Source organism: Neopsephotus bourkii, unplaced genomic scaffold (genome assembly GCF_033783945.1).
Source record: "Neopsephotus bourkii isolate Nb327-2 ecotype Australia unplaced genomic scaffold, CSIRO-AGI_Nbou_v1 NB_1765, whole genome shotgun sequence".
NCBI lineage: Eukaryota > Metazoa > Chordata > Aves > Psittaciformes > Psittacidae > Neopsephotus > Neopsephotus bourkii.
The window spans coordinates 2097953-2122519 of NW_026902239.1; the positions used below are offsets into that span (position 1 = coordinate 2097953).

Here is a 24567-nt window from a genome sequence, read left to right on the forward strand (position 1 = left end):
AGGGGTGTAGAGCTGATACAGCCAGTTCAGCCAGTTTCTGTGTTCTTTAAAGGTAAACATTTGAAGCTAGGCCATTACTGTTTTAAATATAATGTTTATACATTAGTGTGCATTAATCAAATGATTAGCTGATTATAATATTTCAGCAGTGGTCAGTCAAAGTATGATTACAAGTTGAATCAAGTTACTGATAATGAGAGACTATAGTCAGCTGGAAAGAAACACATGAACAGAAATAACTCCAGAATTTTAGATTATTCATTTGTGTTACCTCTAGAAGATCATCCCAGCATATTGTCTGTTGCCTTGATTTTCCTTTCATTTCTATGATACGGCTGTTGCCATAAATAAATGAACTTGCATAACTTTCAGATCATTCACTGGATGTGGCACTGAGTAAATCATAAAAGGAAAAATCATATTCTGCAAAATGCATTCCTCTGATGAGATGGAGTAAGTCTTGCACATTTATTTCCAACATTTTGGCTAGGCATGTACCTGTCTCACATACTTAATAAACACAAAATTATTTTCCAGAATTCCACTGAATGATTTTTGCCATTAAACACAAAAAGGAAAAAAAAACAACAAAAAAAAAAAACCCCAACCATTCACTATTAAAAGACTTTAATTACTTGGAACACTAACATCAAGAATGTTTACTTGAAAATATTTCTTTCCACTTTAGTCCATCTTCAAACCTGTTACACTATATTCCACTGACTAGTATTACAAATTACACTGATATGTTTCCTCACACTTATAAAAGATAGAACTACAGTAAATTGTTTCACAAGGTGTTTGGAAAAACATATATAAGAAATTATTCTTTCCCTCTTCTTCTATGATGAAGCAGAAGCTCAGTTTTAACGTACAAGAACAGTCATTATAGAGCTAAATATATTTGACATATTTAACCTCACAAATAAATAAATATATACAGGGGAGGTTACATCATGTCAACTACAAAGTGGAATATTACATTGTAGAACTGAGAGCATTCAAGAGCATCTAACTGACACAGTTTAAGATTACTACATGGTAGTAAAAAAAAAAAGAAAAAATCTTAATTCAGCAAAAATATAGGTAGCTATACATTAAACTAATAGGTTACAGCTCAGCTTCAGTCAGGATACGGTGTTTGCTTTTTATTTATATTTTACTAATCTGTTACATTTTACTGATTCCTCATTTTTCAGGAATGTTTGGTTATCCTTTTCTTCACTTCTGAACACCTTAATCAGGTAGAAATCTCACAGTAAGCTGCTATGTGAACACTATTATCTACAGTAGGTAAGCAAGTAGGATGATAAATATAAGTAAATGCTTGTACATAATCTCTCCCTAAATCATTTCCCTTACTAAAGATGATCTGACAACTCTCATCTCTGTTAATAATTAGATTTTAAGTTAATCAATCAGGTTGACTTTCATTCATACCACCATGTAAGTATTTGCAGTTATGAGACTGAGGTCATTATGGTCCATGTAGTGACTGCAGTCTTTCTGGACAGAATACCATCAGGGCATCCTCCTTCCACCACAGTTTGCAGCCAGGGAAAATACAACATTTGTGCGGTCACAGCATTAAATGATCTCTGCACATGATCAAAGCATTAAGTGATCTCATGCAAAGAGCAAAGAGAGGCACAAATCCACATCCCTAATCACGGAACACCCACCTGCTTGGCAACTGAAAAATCTCAGCACAACTTTCTGCTCCCTTCTGAATACTATAAATAAATACCTGGCTAAAAATATTTTGGTTAAAAAAAGAAAAGCCTTTTCAAAAAAGAAAATTTCCATGAGGAAACGTTCGCCTCTGAAAACAGTATTTAAAAATACCTTTGCTGTTTTGGCCTATTCCTACAGCAGCATGGGCAGTTACAATTGTTATAAAACCTGTCATGGGGCAAGACATGCTTCATGAGGAGAGATGCACTTCTGGCAGTCATGGCCACATGCTAATGTGTCACACATTTATAGAGATTAGAACAAGTAAGCATTTTATGTTCTTGTCTGTTCTCTGCACACATACAACTCAATGTCGCTGACATAGTATAGCTATGTGAAATTCCCCAGTGTTGCCTAAATGCTGTTTATACTCTGTGCCTCAACAACCTCAATCAAGTCAAACAACAGAGGGGCAGGAGAGCAATACTGATACTGATAACATTATGTGCCCGGAAAGATGTTATTTATTTATTACTGGTAAACGTATTCCAGGTTATTCTAATGTTGCAATGCCATCTGATGGAGGTGTCTACACATATAGCAATCTGAAGTACAGAGACTGACAAATGAACCCATGGGTTTACAAAGTTTCCATCTCGCATTTAAATTCTTAAGTTTTAGCACCGTTCATTTTTCTCAGACTGTGGTACACATTGTGGTTTCCTGTCATATTTACTGTGTGCATCATAAAAACGTCTGGAGAGAGTCCTACATACATATTTATACATCTACATATAGCTGCGTGTCTTCTATTTTGTTTAGTGAAAAAGAATATTAAACATAGAACTGACTGGAGATGCCCTGTTTTATACATACCAATCAATAAATGTTGAAACATGACTTTGTGTAAACTTTGGATTTACCTCTGTATTTGTTGTGCACAGATGCAAATGATACATATGACTGTGTTTCCATATATATCAATGGGCTTAAAATCTGCAAAAATTACTAATGACCTCCATGCCTTTCTCAGCCAGCACATTTATGTAATAAGTGTGTTTCTTTGTACATGGATATAAAATAGCCTGAATTTACAGCCCATACTCTTTTGGTAAGCAAGATTTACATGATTAGGTCTATTTAGTGAAAAATGGTTTAAAAGAACCCTTTAACACTGGTGGTAGGGGTTTTCACTTACGAATAAAGAACAGACAGCACTAGACAGTCAAGAAGCAAGAATCTAACAAGTGTCATAGGGAAAAATACGTATTTTTCAACAGAAAAAGACCATCAGTAAACTGTTCAATAAGAGCTTTTCTGTACTGCACGTCATGTCTGGTATTTTCACCAGGAGTTAAGACTCACTTCTCTCTGGACTATATAATTTAGAGATAGGCTTGTGGCTCTTCAGTCTTAAGAAATATTTACACAGGATTACAATTAACTGTCCAGGCATCATGCTGGCTGGAGCACATTTAAAAACAGCTCAATACCATAGTGGAAAAATTGCCTTTTTCCACAACAGTAAAAAGGTAGAGAAATCAGTCCTTGAGTGGGAGCTGTTAGCAGGAGAATATTATGAACTGGGAAAAAATAACTAAACAGGTCACATTTTATGACATCCAATACTGACAGTTTGAAAAAGACTTTCTGTCTTCCTTCAGTTTAAAAAATTCGGAAGCCCAGTTAGAACTTTGTGCTGTGACTGAATGTGTCGGACATTATGATATTTTTATAGAAGTTGTCGGAGTGAGGATTACAGTATCCCTTGACCTTGTCAATAACCTGGTGGACAGGGATAATTGATGTCTGTTCTTCATCCTCTTGGGCAAATTTTGAAGATGGCTTGTCAAGATAAACATTCTCTAGAAAGGGGAAAAAGCAACAACAACAAGTTAGGGCTTCTGAAGCAAACTCATGGTTTAACAGGTTTAACAGTGTCACTCCATTTGCCACTACTGGCATTATCTAAATACATTAATTTACTGTTGATGCTTTGAATCTTACAAACTAAAAACATTTTGATGTTTTTAGCACTGGAATAGGGGTTACCTCCTTAACATCTGGTAAATCACATCTCCACACAATAAAGTAGGGGAAAATGACAATAAAATGTCTTAATTATTTCAGTAGCTGAGGTTTTAGGGTAGCACAGAAATAATGTACTCTGTGAAAAATATAGCAGAAAATGACTTGCATCTTAAAGCAGACAGCCAGACTGAAACTGGCCTAAACTATGACTTGCCTAGCATCCCTTCGTTTTTTCCATAATATAGCGAGTACTAAACAACTGTGGGGACAAAAAGATGCAGAAAACTGGCACCCCCTCACATTTCAGGTGCTATCAGCCAAGGGTGGAGCTGAAGAGAAAGAGGAGCAAGGCATTTCCCAGCCGGGCTGGCGAAGTGCTTCTGCAGCTAACCGTATTGCTGTTCGGAGAACGGTCAGTAGGTAGAGCTCATGTAGTGAGCAATGAGACGAGAGAGCCAGTATCTCATTTTCTCAAGTACAAAGTGCCAATGAGCTTTCTTATCTCTTCCACCGCAGTGAATAAAGCTGGAATTAATTTTCTTAACCCAGGCAAGTTTTGCACCATTGCAAGCCAACAGTAAGATGGAGTATCCTGTGAAGCAATGTTTTCTACAAGTGACATTTTTGATGGCTGTTTACAAGACTAGTGAAATCACCTTCAAAAATTCCTTGCTAAAGGATAATTTGAGAATTTGGCCTACTACTTAAACTATGATTTCATACAAAAAAATCTTAGAGAAATAAATTAAAGAAAAGTAAATGGAAAAGTAACCCACCCCTGCAGAAGTCATGATATCAAGCCATAAAAAGCGTTGCAAAGGAGAAATGGATTGCAGAGAGAGAAATCAACACGATTTTACTTGTGACAAAAGAAACAGGCATGTTCAGGCATATTGGGATGGTTTTTTTCAAAGCACGCAATAATATCCATGAATTGCAGCAAATAACTCCATGTCCAACAGCAACCTGTAGAGTACTGTGTGCCTTTCAGATATATTCATTTACTAGCCAATGCTACTACATTTTGAAGTTTTTCTACATATTTAATCTTATTACAAAGTTAGTTCTCAGTCTTTAGGGAAAGTGTTTGAAATTCCTTGCAAATATGTACACTTTTTCTCACAAGGCATCATTACGTTGTTAAATACCAGCTATTTCCTCATGAAATTTGCATGCACAAGAATTACATAAGGCCTTTGAAACCACTGGGAGGCTCTTATTTATTTTTTTTTAGCTCAATGGGCTTTGCACTTAAGTACAGGGTTAAAATCCTGTATCACTGAAGTAATTGGTAGTTATGCCACCAAATTAGCTGCAGAAATAATCTTAACTTCTACTTCACAGAAGTGTCATCTGCTACTATCTACAAGTTTGTATCAGGCCCCTAGACAGCTGGCCACAAGATGCTGAAGTGATTTTTTTCCTTTACCCAGTGGGGTCCACCCAATATTCGTGTTCCAATCGGTGCATTCTGCATTCAACCAGCAGTTCGTAGCATGGCTTTCAGGTCATTCAGAGTTACCTTGGGTAACTCTTCATAGTTTGTCATTCAGAGTTACCTTGGGTGCGACTAGATATGAAAAGCCATAGCTAGAAGACTAATTCCATAATGGCCATAGACCAAATAGAAATACAGTATCTTGAAATTCCTGTAACAACTTTAAAAAAATATGAAAACATTTTCTAGGACTCAATCAGATTGGTTTTGCTTTTTATTGTATGCTTTGTGTATGGGTGTTTCAACTCAGTCTCTTTTCCACAGATTACTGTACACAGCATTAATGTAAGGACATGGTCAATTTTCTAAAAAGGTATCTTCCAAATGCTTTATGCCCCATGCAGAGTGCAGACACCCAGACTCTGAAGCTCACTTATCCTTTGATTCAGCATCAATGGTGCAAGATGTAATAGTGAGAAACAAGCAGCATTTCTGATTAGCAAAGTCCTTTGTGTCAATGAGGTCATCATGCAAGAGACATCCCTCCACCCTGCTGTTTGACCCATGCATTCAATAAAAGCAATTTTCATTTTACCTGTAATGCTCCACCACTGATGAGGAAAGGGCTTTAGAAGACATTATCTATACCACAAACACATGAATGCTTGTGTCAATTACAGACAGCACATTATAACCATATTAACAAGAGTTGCCAAGACATGTAGTTATTATATTGTTTGCAATTTAGCTAAGACATCAAACAACTTTAGCTGTATTAAAAATCAGAATCTGAATGTTATTTTCTATTACTTTAACATGTGAGAAGATATGTCATCATATAAAAACCTAACCTTAGCAAAAATTCCTTTGGATTATCACAAAAAAAAAGTGTATTTTCAGAAGTCAAAGCAAAATGTATTAGAATATTAAAAGCAGAGAGAAAACTGTGGTATTCCCTTAACGTCCAATAAACCATCACATTACACACTATGATTACATTACCAACGACAGTCCCTTTTACTTGTCTATGGGATTAAGCTCACCACTTCTGAAGAAAGCACAAGCATGTTCCTAAATGCAAGTTTCTTTTAACCTACTCACTTTTTATCTGGAACTGTTTTATTGTTTTGCTCCAGCATTAAGTCTCTTTAATTGTCAGACTGATAAAAAGCCCTGAGTCCAGCAAAACATGCAAGCATATTTTTATCATTAAACCCAATACTAAGGGTCTAAATGTTTATCTGCTATGAGTACAAATGGGAATTCTCTGTCTGCAGAAGAGAGGTTGCTCTGTAGTGGACAATGCTCTCCTCCTCTACTATTAAATTATGAGCAGCATTGTGATCAGTGAATATTATAGATGCTGTCTGTGCAGAACTGCTGACAGAAGTGTGCCTTCATAGGAGAGAATACTGAAGACAGCTTGCGTAGGGCAGTTGTGTGTGTGGCCCATTAAACCTGAGGTGGCAGCAAGGACAGGTACCCTGGTGAGGCAAGCCCCAGATGTGTGCTCCAGCACGGCTACAAACAACAGTCCTGAAAGCAAGCTCAGGTACACTGGGGTATTCCTAAGATACTGGTCATTTTTACTGTATTCAAAGCAAATGTTCTTCAGGTACAATCTCAATAATTGAGAAAGACATACACTCTTAAAACACTTGATGCATAGCCCCTCATGCTAATGGATGCACTGAATATCGGTTACTGAGAAAATAATAGTAAGATTCTTATTAAACAGTAACATATATTTTAAAAATACTAAACCTATACAAATGGATGAAATTTTCTCACATTAATCTTTGAGTAGGAATGCCTATTTTGCCTTTAACATGAAACAACATATTCACTGAGGCAAGAACTCACCTGTATGGCTGTTTCGTTTGCAATATGTATTCATTGTAGATTTTGATTTGGATGTTAAGTAGGTTGAATTGGAGCCAATGGAACTAGAGGATAGGGATTTCCCAAGATTATCAGAACTCTTCTTTATAATATTGGTGGCTGTTTTGCTCCAATCTAAAAATGATTGAACATTTTTACATAAATAATTACCATAGGTACTAAATGCCTAATTTATCCAATTGTGAACATTTCAAATATCAGGTACATTTCCTAATGTTGCTTCTTACACACAGCCTGTCCTTTTCCTATTAGGTATCCTCTTTTGTGCTTAAGAAATACAAATCAAGACAAAAATTTTATCTTAAATCATTGCCGAAGGGTATAGGTTACTATTTCTCTGATCTAGCTGTGGCAGTGTTTCAAGGCTTTAGCTTGTTTGTTTCTTTGCCTTATCATAGCATGCCCTGAAGTATATTTCAACTGGATAGGTATGCAAATTCACATTTGGCTATGTTTCAATATTCTGCCTGAAAACTATGTCAGATTCATGCAGAATAAAACCAGCCAATGGGGTTGGACTGGTTAGCGCTAAGCATAATGGCTGCACACCACTGAAGTACTCAAATCATACCCACAACAGCAGCATAAAAATCTGGAAATAATGTGATCTATCTGTGTTTTCCAGTTCAGGAGTTACAGCATGAACCACATGGAAACTGAACAGATGAAATTATATGGATGCCTGATCAGAAAGAATATGCTTTTCCTAATTTGTATTAATTCTTTAAAATCATGAATCAGATTTTCTTACTACAAAGTGAAAGCAGAAATGCTTTATAGTGTACAATGGCAATGTATTCCCTAACCAAAACAGAGCAAGACAAAGCAGAAGTTGTCATGGCAAAAAGGTTACTTAAAAACTTGAAACAAACCTTGGATGCCAAGGGAGAAAGGACACAAGGATATTTGGAGCACTGTTATTATCTAGGATATACCAGCTCACCTTACTAGGCAATGAGCTTATGCCACCTTACATCAACTGTAGATTTCAATCCTCGTCATTAAGCAAGAACCATATGAGCAAAAAGTCATATGGTTCCATCAGACAGCCAAACAAGATCCAGTTCCTAAACATGGGAGTCTAATGCTGAGACTGTCAAAGGTACAAGAGACTATAAATGCAGTGTCCCAAGTGGTGTACTTTTAAGTATCCAAACCAACTGCTCTCCTTGCTCTCTGAGATTTGCAGATGAACTTCAATCATGGAACCTCATTTGGCTTCTGCTAAAGGAATTTTCTATGGGTTTGAGTCTTCAGTGGTCTCCCTGAATTATATGGTGAAGTACAGAACAGTTTGAACAGGCAAAGATAAAAACAAAAGAAGTCAGAGTGTATCTATCTGCTTTTTAATAATCGCTCCTAGATCAACCTCACAGTCCACACAATTCAGCGAACATACTGTAAGGGAGGAGACAAGTGACAAGATTGGCTTTTGAATGACAGAGTTTGAATCTCTGGAACTTCCTTTTTTTTTTTTTTTCCCCGATCCAAAAGGCTATTTTGAAACCATGCTTATAGCACAAAATTCACCAGCTGCTTCAGTGGAAAACTGACAGAGAGGGCTTGAGCATTTTTATGAAGTGGTACATGAAAAGTCCCTTGGCAATTGTTAGTACTGAAGTGAAATGACAGGCTATGATTAATCTATATTTCCACATCTCTGGCTTACATTGTGTTATATTAAAAATAACATAGCAAGCTGTTCAACTGGACTTTTATAACTACTGCAGCACCTAAGGAGGGGAGCTATGAATTGCTTTTACCTGAATTGTCTGCCAGTCGGAATCTGCCACAACAAAGATGTCTCCTCCATTGCTTCTGCACGTTTTCTTTCATTGCACAATGGAATACAAATATAAACAAACCTGTGACAAAGCAAATAAACAGCAAAGGAAGCATATAATTATAAATAAACAGATTAACGAACGTCTGCTAAAACAAAGACTATGAACTGTGAGTGAAGGAAAATAATTTTAAAGTTTTGTTACTATCATCTATGCCTCCTTTAGGATGTATGGAAATTAATTACAGTTTTTCCAACCTCTATCTGCCATGTCAGTGTCTGGAGAGAGGAAGGGAAATCTAAAGAGAGAGAATAGGACCCCTTTTATTGACATTATTGATTTAGATCCAGCTCAGTGTGGATCTTCTAATGTTTTTGGCTGAAAGGGAAATAACTAAAAGGTTTTGTCTTTGAACCAAATGAGTATTTTGCACCAAACAGGACTGCTAGAGCCAGATTGCAAAGTAAATACAGGCACTATTATATTAGCAAGGAGATAATTTTATCTTCTCCTGTTCCATATGTATAGAACTCTGCATTGTATTCCTTTACAACCTTTACAAGTTTCTTTACATTCCTTTACAAGCCTTGTAATTGGCACTAAAGAATGCCCTGGAAAAGAGCACTTTGATTTATGTATCTCATGTATGTACTTGAAATTATGAAAATGGTAAGAATATGTTTACAAGTACTAATTAGGTGTCCAGATACTTCTTAAGAAAATTTCCTGGATTGTGCATGCAATTGCAATAAATGTGTTTAAGAATGTTTTTGTAGTTTATTTTTTGCATACAATTGTATAATCTTTATTTTCAAGACAAAAGGTAAGCATGTACCATCTGATAAACGAGGTCTTAACTGGACATATGATACGGTTTCATCAGATATTTTGGAGCTAAATATAGAAGTTGGAAGTCTCATATGCTCCTGGCTCTTTCCAGGTAAGCACTAGTTGTGGAATCTTCCATCGTTCTCTGTTTTGGCCTGTTCTTGTTTTACTCTTATTCTCTGGGAGAGAGCTAGCCTAAGGCTGAACACCTGATGGCAAAATGTCACTGCCAAATCCCTCATGATTACATCTTAAACATGAATAAATACTACTTAATGTGGGCAAATGTGGTTAAGTACCATCCCCTAAAAAAGTCCCTTTGTGATCATCATGAATAGTTCTGTATACTAATGCCTACTGTGTTTCAGCTGGTAGAGCACAATGGCAGGGTATAGCTTGGAAAAAGGTGCTCTGGAGCATAAAATTATCCTCTTTCCTCCAAAGCACTAAGGTCTAATTTTGCATGAATGCATGTCATTGAACTGGACTTCTATTTGCTTACAGCCATCACGCCAGGCTGAGAGCACTGAGATCTTAGGTAAATAAATACTTTAGGTAAGAGTTGTGTCATGGAAAACTTTTTGCAAAGTTTTTCAAGAGCTGATAGGGAAAACCAAAACAAAACAAAGCAGCACAATTTAGGAAAGGCAAACATACCTTAATGCATCCCATACACAATCTCTGCTGCACTACAGTTTTTCTGTTCAGTGAAATATTTCTTTGTGTGATTTAAGCACACAGTAATCCCAATGCAATCATTAGCAGCTCTTACAGGCTTAGAGATAAGCAGTTGTCTGTGGCCCAAATTACCTCTTAGTACTTCTGCACAGCTACAAACTTACTAAATTGATGCTTAATTAAGTTGTAGTGAATGTCTGGACCATTCTGAATGGTTAAAAAAAGAAAATGTGTATGCCTATAGTAATACAAAACAAATGTACTGCATTTGTACTTTGCCTTTGCCCTGTCTGGACTTGGTCTCTGGATTTTTTTTTCTCTGTATTTCATTATTCATTAAGTTTACAATGTGCTTTAGTAGCACAGTTTTGGTTTTGCTTCCCAGAGCCAAATCAGTTAGGCTTGGCTCGGACTTGAAAGTATTTGGCTTGCCCAGGCATATATAAAATAATGAGCAGCCAAAAAAAGATGTTCCCATTTTTTTTTACTTTGAGCATCAAAGAGAGAAAAATCATTTCCAATGTAGATGAAATAGCAAAGTACACTAACACCAGTAGTTGCTGCAATTTACTTTTTCACTGAAGGTGCACAGCAAACTTGATAGAGGCTGCTGGTATAGCTTAAAACACTCATACAGGTTTCAAAAACTTGAGAGAGAATAAACATATTTACTGAGGTCTTCAAAAAAGCTCATTCTAATACTGATGAAAGACTTGTCAGACTTTGCCCATCTTTCTGGTGCTAAGAAATGCTTCCTGATACAAATCCTGATTTTTCCTTTGCTCCATTCCATCCCCTTACTGCTACATGTGCACTGAACCAGATATATGTGATTTTAAATATCCTCTTCCTTAGTTTTGCCTAGCTTTTTCTAACACAGCAGTAAGCATTTTGAGATGTAGGACTGTTATCTTTATATGACATGCCTGAACATATACTATGCCATCATTGCTACCAAAATCTGTGAAAAGCTCCTCACTCTTGCTTTTGCTTTTACTCCTCAGCTTTTTCAGTTTCATCTCCTGGCTTAACTGCCTTCCAAATGTTCATTTTCCATTGAACAGTATTATTACCCCACAGAGACTTAAGCAGTGGTGGTCAACCTTGTGTACACTCTGCACATACAAGCCTAATTGATTGCACTGGAAATTCTGGTTACAGAGGACTTGTTCAATTTGGTCCTTGGCATGCTTTTCAGAGTTTCAATCTTTTTTCATGTTCTTCCCATACTTCTAATCTCCCTAGGCCCTTCTAAATTTCTAACAGGGACACACTGCAGCAAATACTTCACTATGCTGCCAGGGGAGTATCAGAATCTGTTCTTTGAAAAACAAGTCTTCAGTAAGAACACCACATCCAAACAACTTTCGCAATTTTGCCAAAGTATTTTAGGTTGAAACCGAACCATACCAAAACCCACATTATTCTCTTTCTACAAATGCTCAATAAATCTTTTAGCACAGTAAATATACCTCAGATGTAAGACATATAATCTACACAGCATCACAATAAGTACTTTTTTACATAAAGGGAAGATATTTTGCTGACCCTGGGAAAATTTATTTCTTATCTCAGTATTTGTGTGGCATAAGACGTGCTCTTCCAACGACATTGAAGGACAATGCAAATTTCAGCTCTGAGCTGAAAATCTTTTAAATGTCATCTATACAATTCTGTAGTTTATGGCTGTTTGGTTACAGTTTCCAGCATTTTCAAAAAGATGAACTACATTGGAAAGGTAAATATCCAAAACTTCACTAAGGCAAGCAAAAAAAAGCTTACTATAACAGTCACTGGATTTTCCTTAAAGAGCTAAAGGATATCCCGTATCTCTGTGCTACCTATCCACATTGGAACAGGACTAAATTTTGTCTTATGAGCTTCTCATGCCTAAATAAAATAGTTACGAGCTTTACAGATTCCCTTCAGGAATAAATTAAGTAAAGAGGTTTCCTATATTTATTATAATCAGTGAAAGGAAATGCTGAAGGTCATACAGCATCTATCTCAGCACTGATGGCTGAAGACTGTCAGCTAGGAATAGCATTATATATTATACAGTGCATTTTATGGAAAAGACCTTGAAGTGCTAATTACTTTAACTAAGACATTCAAGCCATATGTAGTTGGTATCATTATTCCACATAAAGGGAAACTAATGACAGTTTAGTATCGAGGGAAAAACTAGAGTGCTTGGATCTGTGTTTCCTAGTTAAATCACTAGACATAATATGTCCCAGGCTTACCTTGCAGTGAATTGAAAATTGAGAAGAGGTACAGGAAAGGAAGAGTTAAGGGACCCCAGGCAAAAAAGGCAAAGCCCCATGTCATGCCCAAGAGGAAGGTCAGGCTGACTACGCTACGGAGGTTCCTCAGGATCTCTTCCTTCAGGCTCCGATTAGTTCTTTTCCCATTCCTCCCACAGATCTGCACCATCACCACAATAAACATGGCAACATTCATCAGAAACATGATTCCAAAGTATCCAGCACAAGTCACATAAAAGACAACTTCATTCTTGATCCAGCAGCTGTAAAAAAATACAAAAATATGATCACTTTTAGATAACACAAACTATACTCGAACTATTTATATGCCTACAAGGAATATCCATCTATCTCTGATATCACTGACGCTGAGCTATACTTTAACGTGAAACCTTTGTCTATTTTCTGTTTGTAGAGAGGATCAAGTTTAGTGACACTTTAAATGACCATAGCCCATAGTACTATCATGTCAGAAGTCTAAGGGTTGAACTGCATTTTTGTTGAAGCTAAAAAGAAAATCTGGCCTCAGATACGAGTTGTGGGGACTGCAATGTCATCATGGAAAGCTTAGCCTCAGTATGTGTAACTTTCGCACTTTCATCTGTGTGAAGCATAGGATACTTTAGAAACAGAATGCGAAAACTTGGATTTTCAGTGCCAAGATCCCAAGTTTCTGTCACTTGAGTGAAAGGAGAACTCACATCTCTGCAGAATAAGCAGGATGTAGGCATTTGGCAGCTGGCCATGTGAGAGACCTAGCTTGATCCTCTAATAGCAAATTGCCAGAATATTTAGCATGATACAATAATAAAAATACAAAATAACAGCTTTGCCAGGCAAGGAACTTTTCCAAAGCATCTGACCAATGCTATTCTTTCATACTTTTCTTTCACACATTCAGTGCAATTTATTTCATACTTTAAACGCTAAATGGTAGGAGATTAAAAGAAATACTCACAAGTCATCTCCTTGTCCATTAGCATCTTTGCCATATAACTGTTTGCCATATACATGACTTGCATTTGTATTAGCACTTGCAAAAACAATTGCTATCACCAGAGCTGGCAAACCTGTAACACAAGAAAACAAGCAGCTTGCTTTCAAATCTCCTAAAACTTCAAAATCACCATGCAAAGCCAAATTACTGATATCTCCACCCTTATTGCTTTAATACAGAATATCCTGAGGTAGTTCTGTCAGAAAACTGCACAGAGAAGTAGAAGGAAACAAATTTTCAAACAATATTTCAAATAGTAATCAAAGAAATTAATGGGTATTAACTGAATAAGCCTTATAACATCCTGTAAGGTAAAAAATGCTATTTTAGTACTCAATATGGAAACTAAAGTAAAATAATCTCCATTAGTTACCAAATCTGAAATTGCATGCAGGCTGTTATAGTCAGAAGAAAGTCAACAAACTATTGTAAAAATGAGATCTAATGGAGGGAGGATATTGGAATTTTTTTTGGGGATCTTTTTTCATTGATGCTAATGTCACTTTATTACTCTGGAGAATTGGGGAATATGAACTTGAACCTGTAGTTTCTCCACTGCTTCTTGCAGCTGTAAATGTGTGTTATGTGTGTGCATTATTTCTTAAGGTAAAGGGAATATTTTTGTAAAATAGACAGCTATATAGAAGAGAACTCTGTGCAGAATGGTACAGCTCACACAAAAGAAATGCACATTTCCTGACATGCTTTATTTACATGTCTTATCCTTGCTATGACAAAACAGATTCAAAGGGGAAGAGGTTAATTTGCTTTTCCGACCACTCAGTCCTTGTCCTCTGCTGAGGCTGCCAAAGAGGATGCTAGTTGCCAATGGAAAGACATCAATTATCAGCTGGACTGAGGTCAATGCTCTAGCCATGAGGTTAATGGTTTTGTATTGTGTTGTATTATTTCAAACACAATATGTGCATTCAGGCAGAAGGCACAGATTCCTGATACAGAAAAAAAAAAAAAAGAAGAATAAAAGCCTTGCTGCCTAAGCCTTGCAGTTATTTTTTAATACTACATTTTCCATTTCAGTTCTGCTGTATACACTGCTTAGGGCAGGCAGGATCTCTCTGTGGTTTAAACACTGTGCTGAAGCTCAGGAAGTTTTGTTTGCTTCTGATTCTGCCATAGTCTTGTACTTGTTGGGAAGAAACTTTAAGTTGGATTGAAAGCTTTTTGAAAGTCAATGCAAAAATCCCCATAGGCTCTATAGTAACTACAAGAGTTTCTGAATTCACTGTGTGCCACGGTTCTCCATATTTGATATGACACTAATGTTTCCCCTCTCCCATTCTGGCCTCCCTGAAAAGTTCGTTTGGTCTCCACACTCCTCCTTGGGCTGTGAGCTGCTCTGGACAGGGTTCCACTTATGGTGTATTTGCACAGAATTAATATAGAGGAATTCCTCAACAGAGTGGGTTTACTGCACTCAGGTACCACCACATAGAAAATGTCACACAAATTTTGATTCTGCTCTGCATTTGTGATATACAGTTTTTATATAGCATCATTTCAAAATCTATGCTATGCAAATATTGCCACTACTGAACTCACCCCAGCCAATGATGCAAAACTTCAGTATGTATCGCCGTATATACGTGTTAAACACTTTCACCAGAGCAATGTACATGTGAACAGCTTCCAGTCCCATCCATGTAAAGGTGGCCAGAAGAAAAAAGTGCAGAAGTGCAGCTACAGCTATGCAGAGGCCATCTATGTCAAAGGATGCGATCCAACCATCAAGTAAGAAGATCAGGTTAAGAAAGAGCAGGGCTGTGCTCAAGTTCATAAGGATTTTGGATGGGTAATCTCTTCGCAACTTCCTAATGAGAGAAATACAGGTGCATATGATTAATCGGCTTTAATCACCCAAGCTGCTTACTGGGATTTGCTGCTATCTGTAAGCTTTTATGGCAATAAGGCATAGAGATGTGTACTTCTGTGTGGTATCTCTGCAGGCTTCTGCTGTATGTGATGTGGGTTAGCTACTTCTTCTTTAGGTCCTTAATAAGCTAATTAACTGCTACAATATTTTAACAACCAATTTATTATTAAACCCCCTTCAAATTAAATATAACACAATGTGTTTTGTACTTTAAATGAAAACTGAAGAAAATTAGAACACTTTCAAAATACAGCTGACCAGAAGCTCATCTGGTAATTTTCTACGTAAGTCTTTGTTTAACTTTTGGAATATATAGTTCAGTGAATAATCTTTCCTGTTTGTTTGGGGTTTGGGATTTTTTGTTTGTTTGTTTGCTTAATAGGATTTTAGGAATATTGAAGATCAAGTCAGTTTTTGTTTTTAACTAATACACATTGAAATGTATGAAATGATGGCCAAGCCAACAAATTCTGCCATGTTGGAACAGAATGCTATACCATAGGTAATGCCATCGGAATGCAATCATTGGAGATATTCAGAACTCAGAAACTCCTTTTCCTCCCCTAGCAACCTATCGTTCTTTAGGAGCTACTCTGTCCTGTTTTGTTACAGGCAGAATGGTTCCTTTGTGTTGACATGACTTCATTTTCTCTTTTTACCATTCACAGTACTGTATCACTTCAAAACTTTTGGATTCCCTCGAGTCACTTTCACATTTCAGCAGGACTGCTATTGAAATTGTTGTAACATTTCACAATTTATATTAATTTATTTCTCTTTCCACACAACATTGTGACCATGATTTTGGAGGTTTTTTAAAATTTTATATATATATATATATGTATATGTATGTATATATAAAAATAAATTTCCTTTCCTAGACAAATAAACCACACTAACCATACAAGTAATTTATTTTACTCATCACATTCAGATACCTCCTTTGTGATCTTTTTCACAGAAGTAATACTTACTCAAATGCAATATATGTCAGAAGAGTTGCAGCTGAAAATATAGCAGATATTCCACAGCCTATGTAAGTGATAAAGGTGAGGACCTTGGTATTCTGTGGGTCTAGTTGTGTAACGGTTCTCTGAAGATCCTATGTGAGAGAGGAGGAAGAGGTATCAGTTACAGCAAACACCTTTTCCATGTGCACAACACTCTTGGTAATTAGTCAAGTAAAATTCCAAAGCATTTTGGCAACACTACTGTAACCCTGACATGAGAGTTCATGTTTGCTGAATATACTTAGTCTATAGTCGTTACACCTCTCACTTCCTTCCCATAGCCCTTCAAAACATTGTGTTTTAAGTATTATAACTGCTGGGATCAGCAGACAGACAGAGTCTGATACTGATCCTTATAATTCAGTACCAGGAACTGAAATATCCTTCTCTGAGAAAATCTCCCCTTTTCAAAATTTTTAGTTCCATTGCTTACAATCAACACTCTTTAAGAAGATGCAAGATTTAAGAGAATATAATTTAAAAGTATTCATGTGCAACATTCTGGGAAAGTTTCTGACATCACTTCTCATTATTAAAAGTTCCTGATCATCTATGGGCGAAACCGAGGGCAAGATACTCCTTTTCGGTTTTATGGTCTGTTTTGACATGCAAACTATATTCATAAATAGAATTGGTCAGAAAAAAAAGTGACAAAGACAACATTAAAAAAAAATAAAATTGGAAATGAAGCAGGAACATCCTGAGGATTATTTTTTTTCCAGTTTTCTGTCCAGCTGTAATTGCCACATAGTACTGTCTGAGCACATATGGCAGTGTTATTTCCTATTTTAAGGACAAGGAAAAATGAGAATGTTTGGATCTATATCACTGTGGAGTAAATGTGAGCAAATACTAATACATAATGGTGTTTATTTTACAGTAGCTTTCCCTAGCAAAACTATCTAGCAAAAAGAATAAAATGCTCCAAAGATTGCATTCTTTATAGGAAAAGGAAGAAGCAGGTTTCTCACACCTTGTCCCACCCTTGTATGACAGTTTGTATATACAAGAAGAGTGTTATTTGAAAACAATTTAATATCTAAATTAAAGTCAGAAAAGATTATTAAAATGGAAAAGCAACTAGAAGGCTCAAAACTGTGTAAAAATTTACTGGAACACAGCCCAGATTCATAGAACTTCTGCCTTATTTCAAAGTGCCACAAAAGCATTCGAAGAAGAGAAGGAACTCATTGACTATACCCTACAGAAAGCCCTTTTTTCTGTCTTCGAGGATGAAAAGTGAAACAAGACTACAATTTAGCCTGCAAAAAGACAAAAAGCATGTGGCTTTTTCATATGTACATCTGAGCCTGACGTGAAGAGAGCAGCTCTATTAAGAAGGATCTGGAAAGCCAAAGCTGAAAAAATCAGTGCACGGGGCTCTCTTGTTCAGTTACTTCAAGTCCCATGTGTCACTGAAACAGGTTAAATTAAAACCAGAATACTTCCAGTAGGAGCACTGTTGTGATCAAGAGCAGACATCTTTTCTGTAGGTATGCTTTACAGGCCAAAGAATGCTCATTTTAGATGGAAAGAAATGTTCCAGCCCACTATTGAGCATAAAAAAAATCTACACATGTTAACACAAGGTAACAGTATTCCATCTTTTTAATGTTGAGATTTTCTTCCTCTCAAAAAGACTTCATGTGCAAATTGCTGGAGACACCTGAATGACAGAAGAATTAGGCTACTGTGGTTGAAGTGCTCTGTATGGTTCCCTCTTTCATCTTCCTTATAGGCTATGCCTTACCTATTTCAGCCACACTGTCTGGAGATTTTGCTTAAGGCTCTGAAAGAGTATGAGTTACACATATTATACGAGCCCTCAGTGAGCAGTCTTTTTCCAGGAAAAGGCTTGTACTGCAAGGCATCCCTAAAGCTGATTAAAGCCATTTATAAGAAAACAGCAAATAGAGTTTTACACATTTCATGAAAGAAGGCATTGCTCTATACTTTTTGGCAGTAGAAGAATATAAATCTTGTCAGATTTGCAACCTAAATTTGTGAGGGATAATTTAGCTTCTTGTATCTCAGGATGAAAGGGAATTATTGTTCTCCCTTGACTTTTCATCCTTATTAGCCATTTTACTGACCTTAGGACTTTTTTTCCCCGTGACTCTTTTCCCTGACAATGTGAGTCTCTCTTTTATTGTTCTGAAAACAGCACCTGAACTTTTTCTCCTACTTTTGCAAACAACTTTCCCACTTCCCTGATTTTGACATTTCAAATCTACCTAGAAATCATTCGCTTCCCTCTTGCTACACCCTCTTGTTACATGTGACAGCTGCATGTCATTTTTGTCAGATTAGATTGTTAAGAGAAACAACAGGGACCCTTATGACTCATTAAGGTAATTTTTTTCTGTTTCACTAGTGGAAGTGTTTGTATTGGGCCTTGACTTCACAGTGTATGACTTTCTTTTTCACTGAGCCTTGTCCCAGCTTTGAAGGATGGTATAACATGCTCTCTCTATTTTGGTATTGCTCAGAAGTCTCAACACCAGGTCTTTCATGGCACAGTATTTTTAAAATATAGAATACTCTTATGGGCACAGTTTATTTTTTATTTTTAAATATTTCGCCACTTGTAAAGAACGTAATAATAAAAATAATGTTAATCGTAACAACAGCAACAACAACATACTTTTGTTGCTAACTTTATTCATTACCTCATTCCTGAGTCCTTACCACTAGCTATTTTGTTATGAAAAAATAACTTTATGACAATAATGGGGAAAATGATGTATAAACCAAATAAGAAAAATATGAGTGTTCTTGACCCAAGACAAAAACTGCATTGCAGTTCCTAGAAAAGGTAACTTAGTGAATAGTGAGTTTGCCTACCATTAGGACCCCAAAATGTGTAAGGTGATTGCATAAGCAAACTGTCTCATTTTCATTGGATTCTGTGTCCACCTGGCAGCCCTCAGGGTTCCAGCCACCACTTCCACCTGTGGAAATCAAAGAGGAGAAACTGTACTTTCTCACAGACTCATGTCATTCTCTCTTCTAATACATTCCTCATTTCATCTTGTGCAAATGCTTTCTCAAATTGTATAAGTGAACATAAAAAACAATCAGGAAAGAAGCAAGTGTCAAATCTCCTAGTTTCTGCAGAGAATCACACCAGATGAGTGTCCCAGTAACAGACCACCGAGCCGAAGCAATAGTTGAAGATCTAAAAGGTAGGAAGCTTTTTTGATTAACGAGAGATGAATGATTTTGTGGATCACTCATTAAAACACAGCTTAGTTTTACCCAACAGGTCTTAGAACTCCTTTTTACCACACTGACATGATATTTGCACCTACCTCCCTCCTACTTATATATCCCCAGGCACATGAAAGCATTTATTGCCTGGAGCAGAGGGTCCCACCCTTCCTCTCTGCAGCACAAGGTCAGAGTGGATAATCCCAATAATCCGTTGTGGCCTTCAGAAAAAACATGAAATAAACAGTCCCCTACCCACCCCATCTGAAAAGGCCATTCTGATAAATAAGTAGAAATATTGTATTTTTAAAAATAGAAGGGTAAAAGGTAAAATTTGTATTTCCAATTACTTCTCCTTTCATTTTCTCCTGCTAAAACATGAACAAATTTTGTGAAATAGTTCATATTCTCTGAACTCTTAGGACATTTTTGCACAGCTTTAGGCAAAATTCAGCAAATTACCTGACTGGCCCTATAACTTTACCCCAAATTTAGGACAGAATCTCTCAAAAGACTGCGATGATGGTCCAAAACCACTTAAAAGTCTCCCCCATTCAGGCAGCCACTAGAAAAACTTTTCTCCCTGTGTGTTTCTCCTTCTTAAGTTTAGTTTCCAAACCAGATTATTCTCACCCACCCCTCTCAGCCCCCCCTCATTTTTATCCTTCTGCATTTTCTTCAGTTCTTCTGTCAAATTTCACGATTTCAAGGACAAGTTTGGATGGTGAATTTTATTTCTTGCAACACTCTCTGTACTAAATCTCTCCCCTGGGAATCCTGCTGGTAAGGACAGTTATTTCTTTGCTTTATTTGTTTCACTGTAAGGAAGAGAAATATCTCAGTAGTGATCTCTAAAGTAGAAGGATCTGGAAATTCATCCCAGAGAATGACTTTGTTTTTGCAAAGAATGAAGAACCTGAGTGTAACATCACACATGGGTTAGACAGTAGCAATGAAGAATGGGCTAAAATGCTGTTTTGTTAATGTCTCCATATGAGACCTCATCATGCTGGACTGCCATCCATTTACAAGGCAGATGAAGTTTGTGTAATGCAGTTCCTAACCTTCTATGGAAGAAAAACGAGCTTAAGATTTGTAACAGGCACAATCTCACAATTAAATAACACAACATACAGAAAGTGATCAATTAAAAATATGGCTAAGAACCATTCATTTGTCTGAGTAGCATTACTTTTTTCAATTAACGCATACAGACAGATCAGTGAGAAACTATCAGATACAGAAAAGTAAAAAAACTTAATTTACAAATTTAAAATGTTAAATAAATTAACATTAAAAATTTTCTAAAAGTATATTTAAACTCTGCTGTTGCAAGCAACTGTACTACGCAGAAGAAAAAATACAATCTAAAGATTTCATTGAATTCTGCAAGGACTGATTAAGAAGCAAAATGGCCAAGACTGTGACCAATTTTAAAACTTAGACACTTTTATTCCCCACATAAAAGAAAATACAGAAATTTTAAACTTACCATTTTTGTTCATATCCCAGAAGACGCAGGTAGGCTTAGGATCTTCCTAAGAACATGGGCAAAAGTAGGATTTGTATACATCTTCAGACAAGTCTTATCAACATATACATTTACAGCAGAAGTTTTACTACATATCTTTTCATTAAATGAGCAGAAGACTAAATATCATTTGGATTCTTGAAATTTTGCCTGCTGGCAATTTCAAACTTACTCTGCTAGAAAGACACAACTGCCCAGATTATAAAATCTAGAGCACTGTTCCTTCGAACTGTTCCTTTTCCACATCCTCAGAATAATGAAGTTTTATTTTCTCACTACAGTTATCCATGAATATGATGTCTTTACAGACTCTAAATACTTTTTACCATTCACTTCCTTATGACTTTTCAGTGAATCCTCTATGTAACTGGCCTAGAAAACATGCAAAAGCCTGCTGAATTTAAGGGGAGGTTGTTTTGCCTGACAAAATATTAATTATAGTGAAACGCAAGATTAATCCAAGTTAATCAAACTGAAAATTACAAACCAGGCTCTCACTATATAAACAGTTTTCTTAGGTACTGCATTTTAACATCTTAACATTCTTTCTGAACTTCTACAGTGCTGTCTCTTTTGGAGTAGCTATTGACAACATGCAGAACAGAGTGAAGCTCACATATTTTTTAACTGAAAGAATGTAGCCAAAGGTTGCATTTGACCTGTATTTCCCTAAATTAATTGTAGTCATCTTTTAACAGCATGGTTCTGTCCATTCTTCCTTTGATGAAAACCACATAACAACAAAATAAAGCAGGGAACTATTAACAAAGCAATTCATACTTGATCAAACAATTTAAGTCATTCTAAAGTCGCAGTGTAATAAATCATATTCCTGGTCACTGTTTGTGAATTTGGTCATGAACAGAGGTGCTGCCTACAGTTAATGGCACAGAAATTGCCTTTGAGTGGCAAAAATCCATCCAAATGAATCAGGCTATATGCTTTGCCTATACATAATTTGCATTCTTGTTCTGCTGAATGATGAGTCTTGTTTTACCTGAGTTTTAGTATGCTTAATTGTAACCTTCACATAATCCTGAAGATCCTGAATGGTTATGTTTCCAATACTGCATGCCACCACAAAACTGGTCAAATCAGCAGGATTTTCTGCATCCTTTGAAAGATTCAGAGAAAGATAATAAAAGCTTACATAGCAGGTAACATAAAAGCCAGAGTACACAATTTCATTTTTACAGAGTGATAGAGTAAGTAAGTTGTCAGCATTTCTGCACTTTTGATCATGCAGTATAAGAACACTATGTTTATAAAATCAAATTATGGGTTTCCCTCATGGAAGTTTCCCTATTTTCCATATAGTCACAAACATATATAGGCACAATTATTCTGGAGAGGTAGAAGGCTTAAATTCCCCTTTTAATCATTACGCCTGATGCCAAAAAAATTATGATTCAAACAATGCAGCAGATAACAACCCACGATATGATTAGCTCATTTCCCTAAACACGAATGAACTAGCTTTCTTATCTTATTTGTCAACACAATCCTTTTTAGTAGGTGCAAAGTTTTTGAAGCATAAAATATTTTCTGTGTATTGTTGCTAAATAATCCTCCATCTTAGAATGAATGACTAAGAAGTAGTAAACAAATTCAAAACAATGTTATACACTGTAGGAGAGAGTAATATCTATAATGTCTTATTTGATGGGATTTTAAATAAAAGGCTGATGCTGTCAATAAGCAATACCATTTCTAACCTGCAGTGAAAAAGTACCAGGTTCAGAATTTTCTTAAAGATAAGTTTTCCTTGAAAACTGATGTTTTACTAAAATGGAAGTGCTTTGGAAATCCTATATTCTTTTGATGAGCTTCCACTGAAACCTCATAATTACATTCCTGGTTGGCCTTATGGGAAGGCGAGAAGCTTGGTTACTGCCTGTGGCAGATATTAGGTCAAATAATCTATTGCCACTCACTTTACCTCCAAAAACCTGGGCTGCCAAACTCCTAAACCCCCTGATTCCTTCAGTCTAGGGGTTTTGTTAGCCTCACAAGATGTCAGATATCAGCTCAGTACTGGGCTCCTGATACCCACCAGTCGTGAGACACAGAATAGCTTCAGTTATTAAGTGCACACTATCCTGAGAAGAGTATTTTCCTTCTTAAGAACTGTATCCAGGAGTTTTCAAACATAGTATTTCAGATTATACTGGAGCTTTGTAACACAGTTTCCTAAAAACTGAAAAATTGCAAAGAAATGAAAATGCAGTTTTCTGGACAGTTCTTGAGCTTTCAAAAAAGAGAAAACCTCTTGGCTACCACCTAAATTTCAATATTTGTCAATTCTATGGAAGCCTTTGCACAGGTTTTGATGGTTTTTAATGTATTCTATCTCTAGCAGGTAAAAAGTAGAAATTAGTATCAGTTGGTCTCTTTATAATATATTCTTACTTGTCCTTACAAAGGAATAGAAATAAGGTTTACATTAAAGTAGAATACAGATAACTGATTATTTAGCTATAAGGCTGTGCTCAGCTAAATTAGGGGTAAGCTTTCATCTAGTAAAATACATAGAGGTACAAAGTAAAGCAATGCTGAGGCTAGTGTCAATGACATAAACCTGGTCTAGTTTAGGCAATCAAAGCAATTCACGTATTTATCATATTTGTACATTATTTTCATGGCCTCAGAACTCATGAGGATGATCCTTTCAACTAACTTTGCACATGCAAAAAAAAGATGTCTAGAAATGAAGTAGCCATTCCAGTGTTTCTTAACATAGTCAAAGATAGGAAATTGGTATGTCCAGAGCATAACACATCTTACCTATTCTTTCTAAATATCTAGGTTGAATATGGGTTCCCTAAAAATATGTGTCCATTGTAAGAGGCTTTAAAGTATCCTGTCCAGTCTCCAGCTGCTACTGCAGAAGGTCTCACATCTCTTACAGATTTATTGGCACATCTGTCAGCCAGTAAGTAGTACCTTTTACCTTGGGGTGTTGCAAATTGCACCCCTTTTTCTGATGCCTAGTCCTGCAGCAGGATGAGATGTGTCACATCTCAACATTGTTAATTCTTTTCCACCAAGTGGCTTTGAAAGAAATTTACAGACAACAGTTCAGGCACAGATATATACACTGAACACACCTATGTTTGGTGAAATGCATCCGACCCTGAATATCTTACATCAGCTTTTCATATAGACTTACAAGTAATGTAACAATCATATTTTTATGCATGACAAGATAAAACTTACTGTTATTTTCTCAGTTGCAATAAAAAAAACCAAACAACCCTCCAGTGCTTTAAAGCATGCTGTTTCACTGTTATATTGAATGCTTATAAGAAACACAGCCAATAGCATTG

General features: G+C 36.3%; 1 protein-coding gene across 1 annotated transcript in view; it reads right to left on the reverse strand.

Annotated features, from left to right (window-relative positions):
• Positions 1 to 610: 610 nt before the first annotated feature.
• Positions 611 to 24567, reverse strand: part of ADGRG6 (adhesion G protein-coupled receptor G6) — a 108225-nt gene continuing 84268 nt past the window's right edge. Inside the window, exons 16-25 of the mRNA XM_061378406.1 lie at positions 22239 to 22355; positions 21203 to 21248; positions 19345 to 19451; positions 16465 to 16592; positions 15160 to 15428; positions 13561 to 13672; positions 12582 to 12865; positions 8809 to 8910; positions 7007 to 7159; positions 611 to 3539 (exon numbers count right to left, since the gene is read on the reverse strand). Of these exons, the coding sequence (XP_061234390.1) occupies positions 3361 to 3539; positions 7007 to 7159; positions 8809 to 8910; positions 12582 to 12865; positions 13561 to 13672; positions 15160 to 15428; positions 16465 to 16592; positions 19345 to 19451; positions 21203 to 21248; positions 22239 to 22355 (1497 nt within the window). The 3' untranslated portion in view covers positions 611 to 3360. The remainder of the gene's footprint in view (positions 3540 to 7006; positions 7160 to 8808; positions 8911 to 12581; positions 12866 to 13560; positions 13673 to 15159; positions 15429 to 16464; positions 16593 to 19344; positions 19452 to 21202; positions 21249 to 22238; positions 22356 to 24567) is intronic.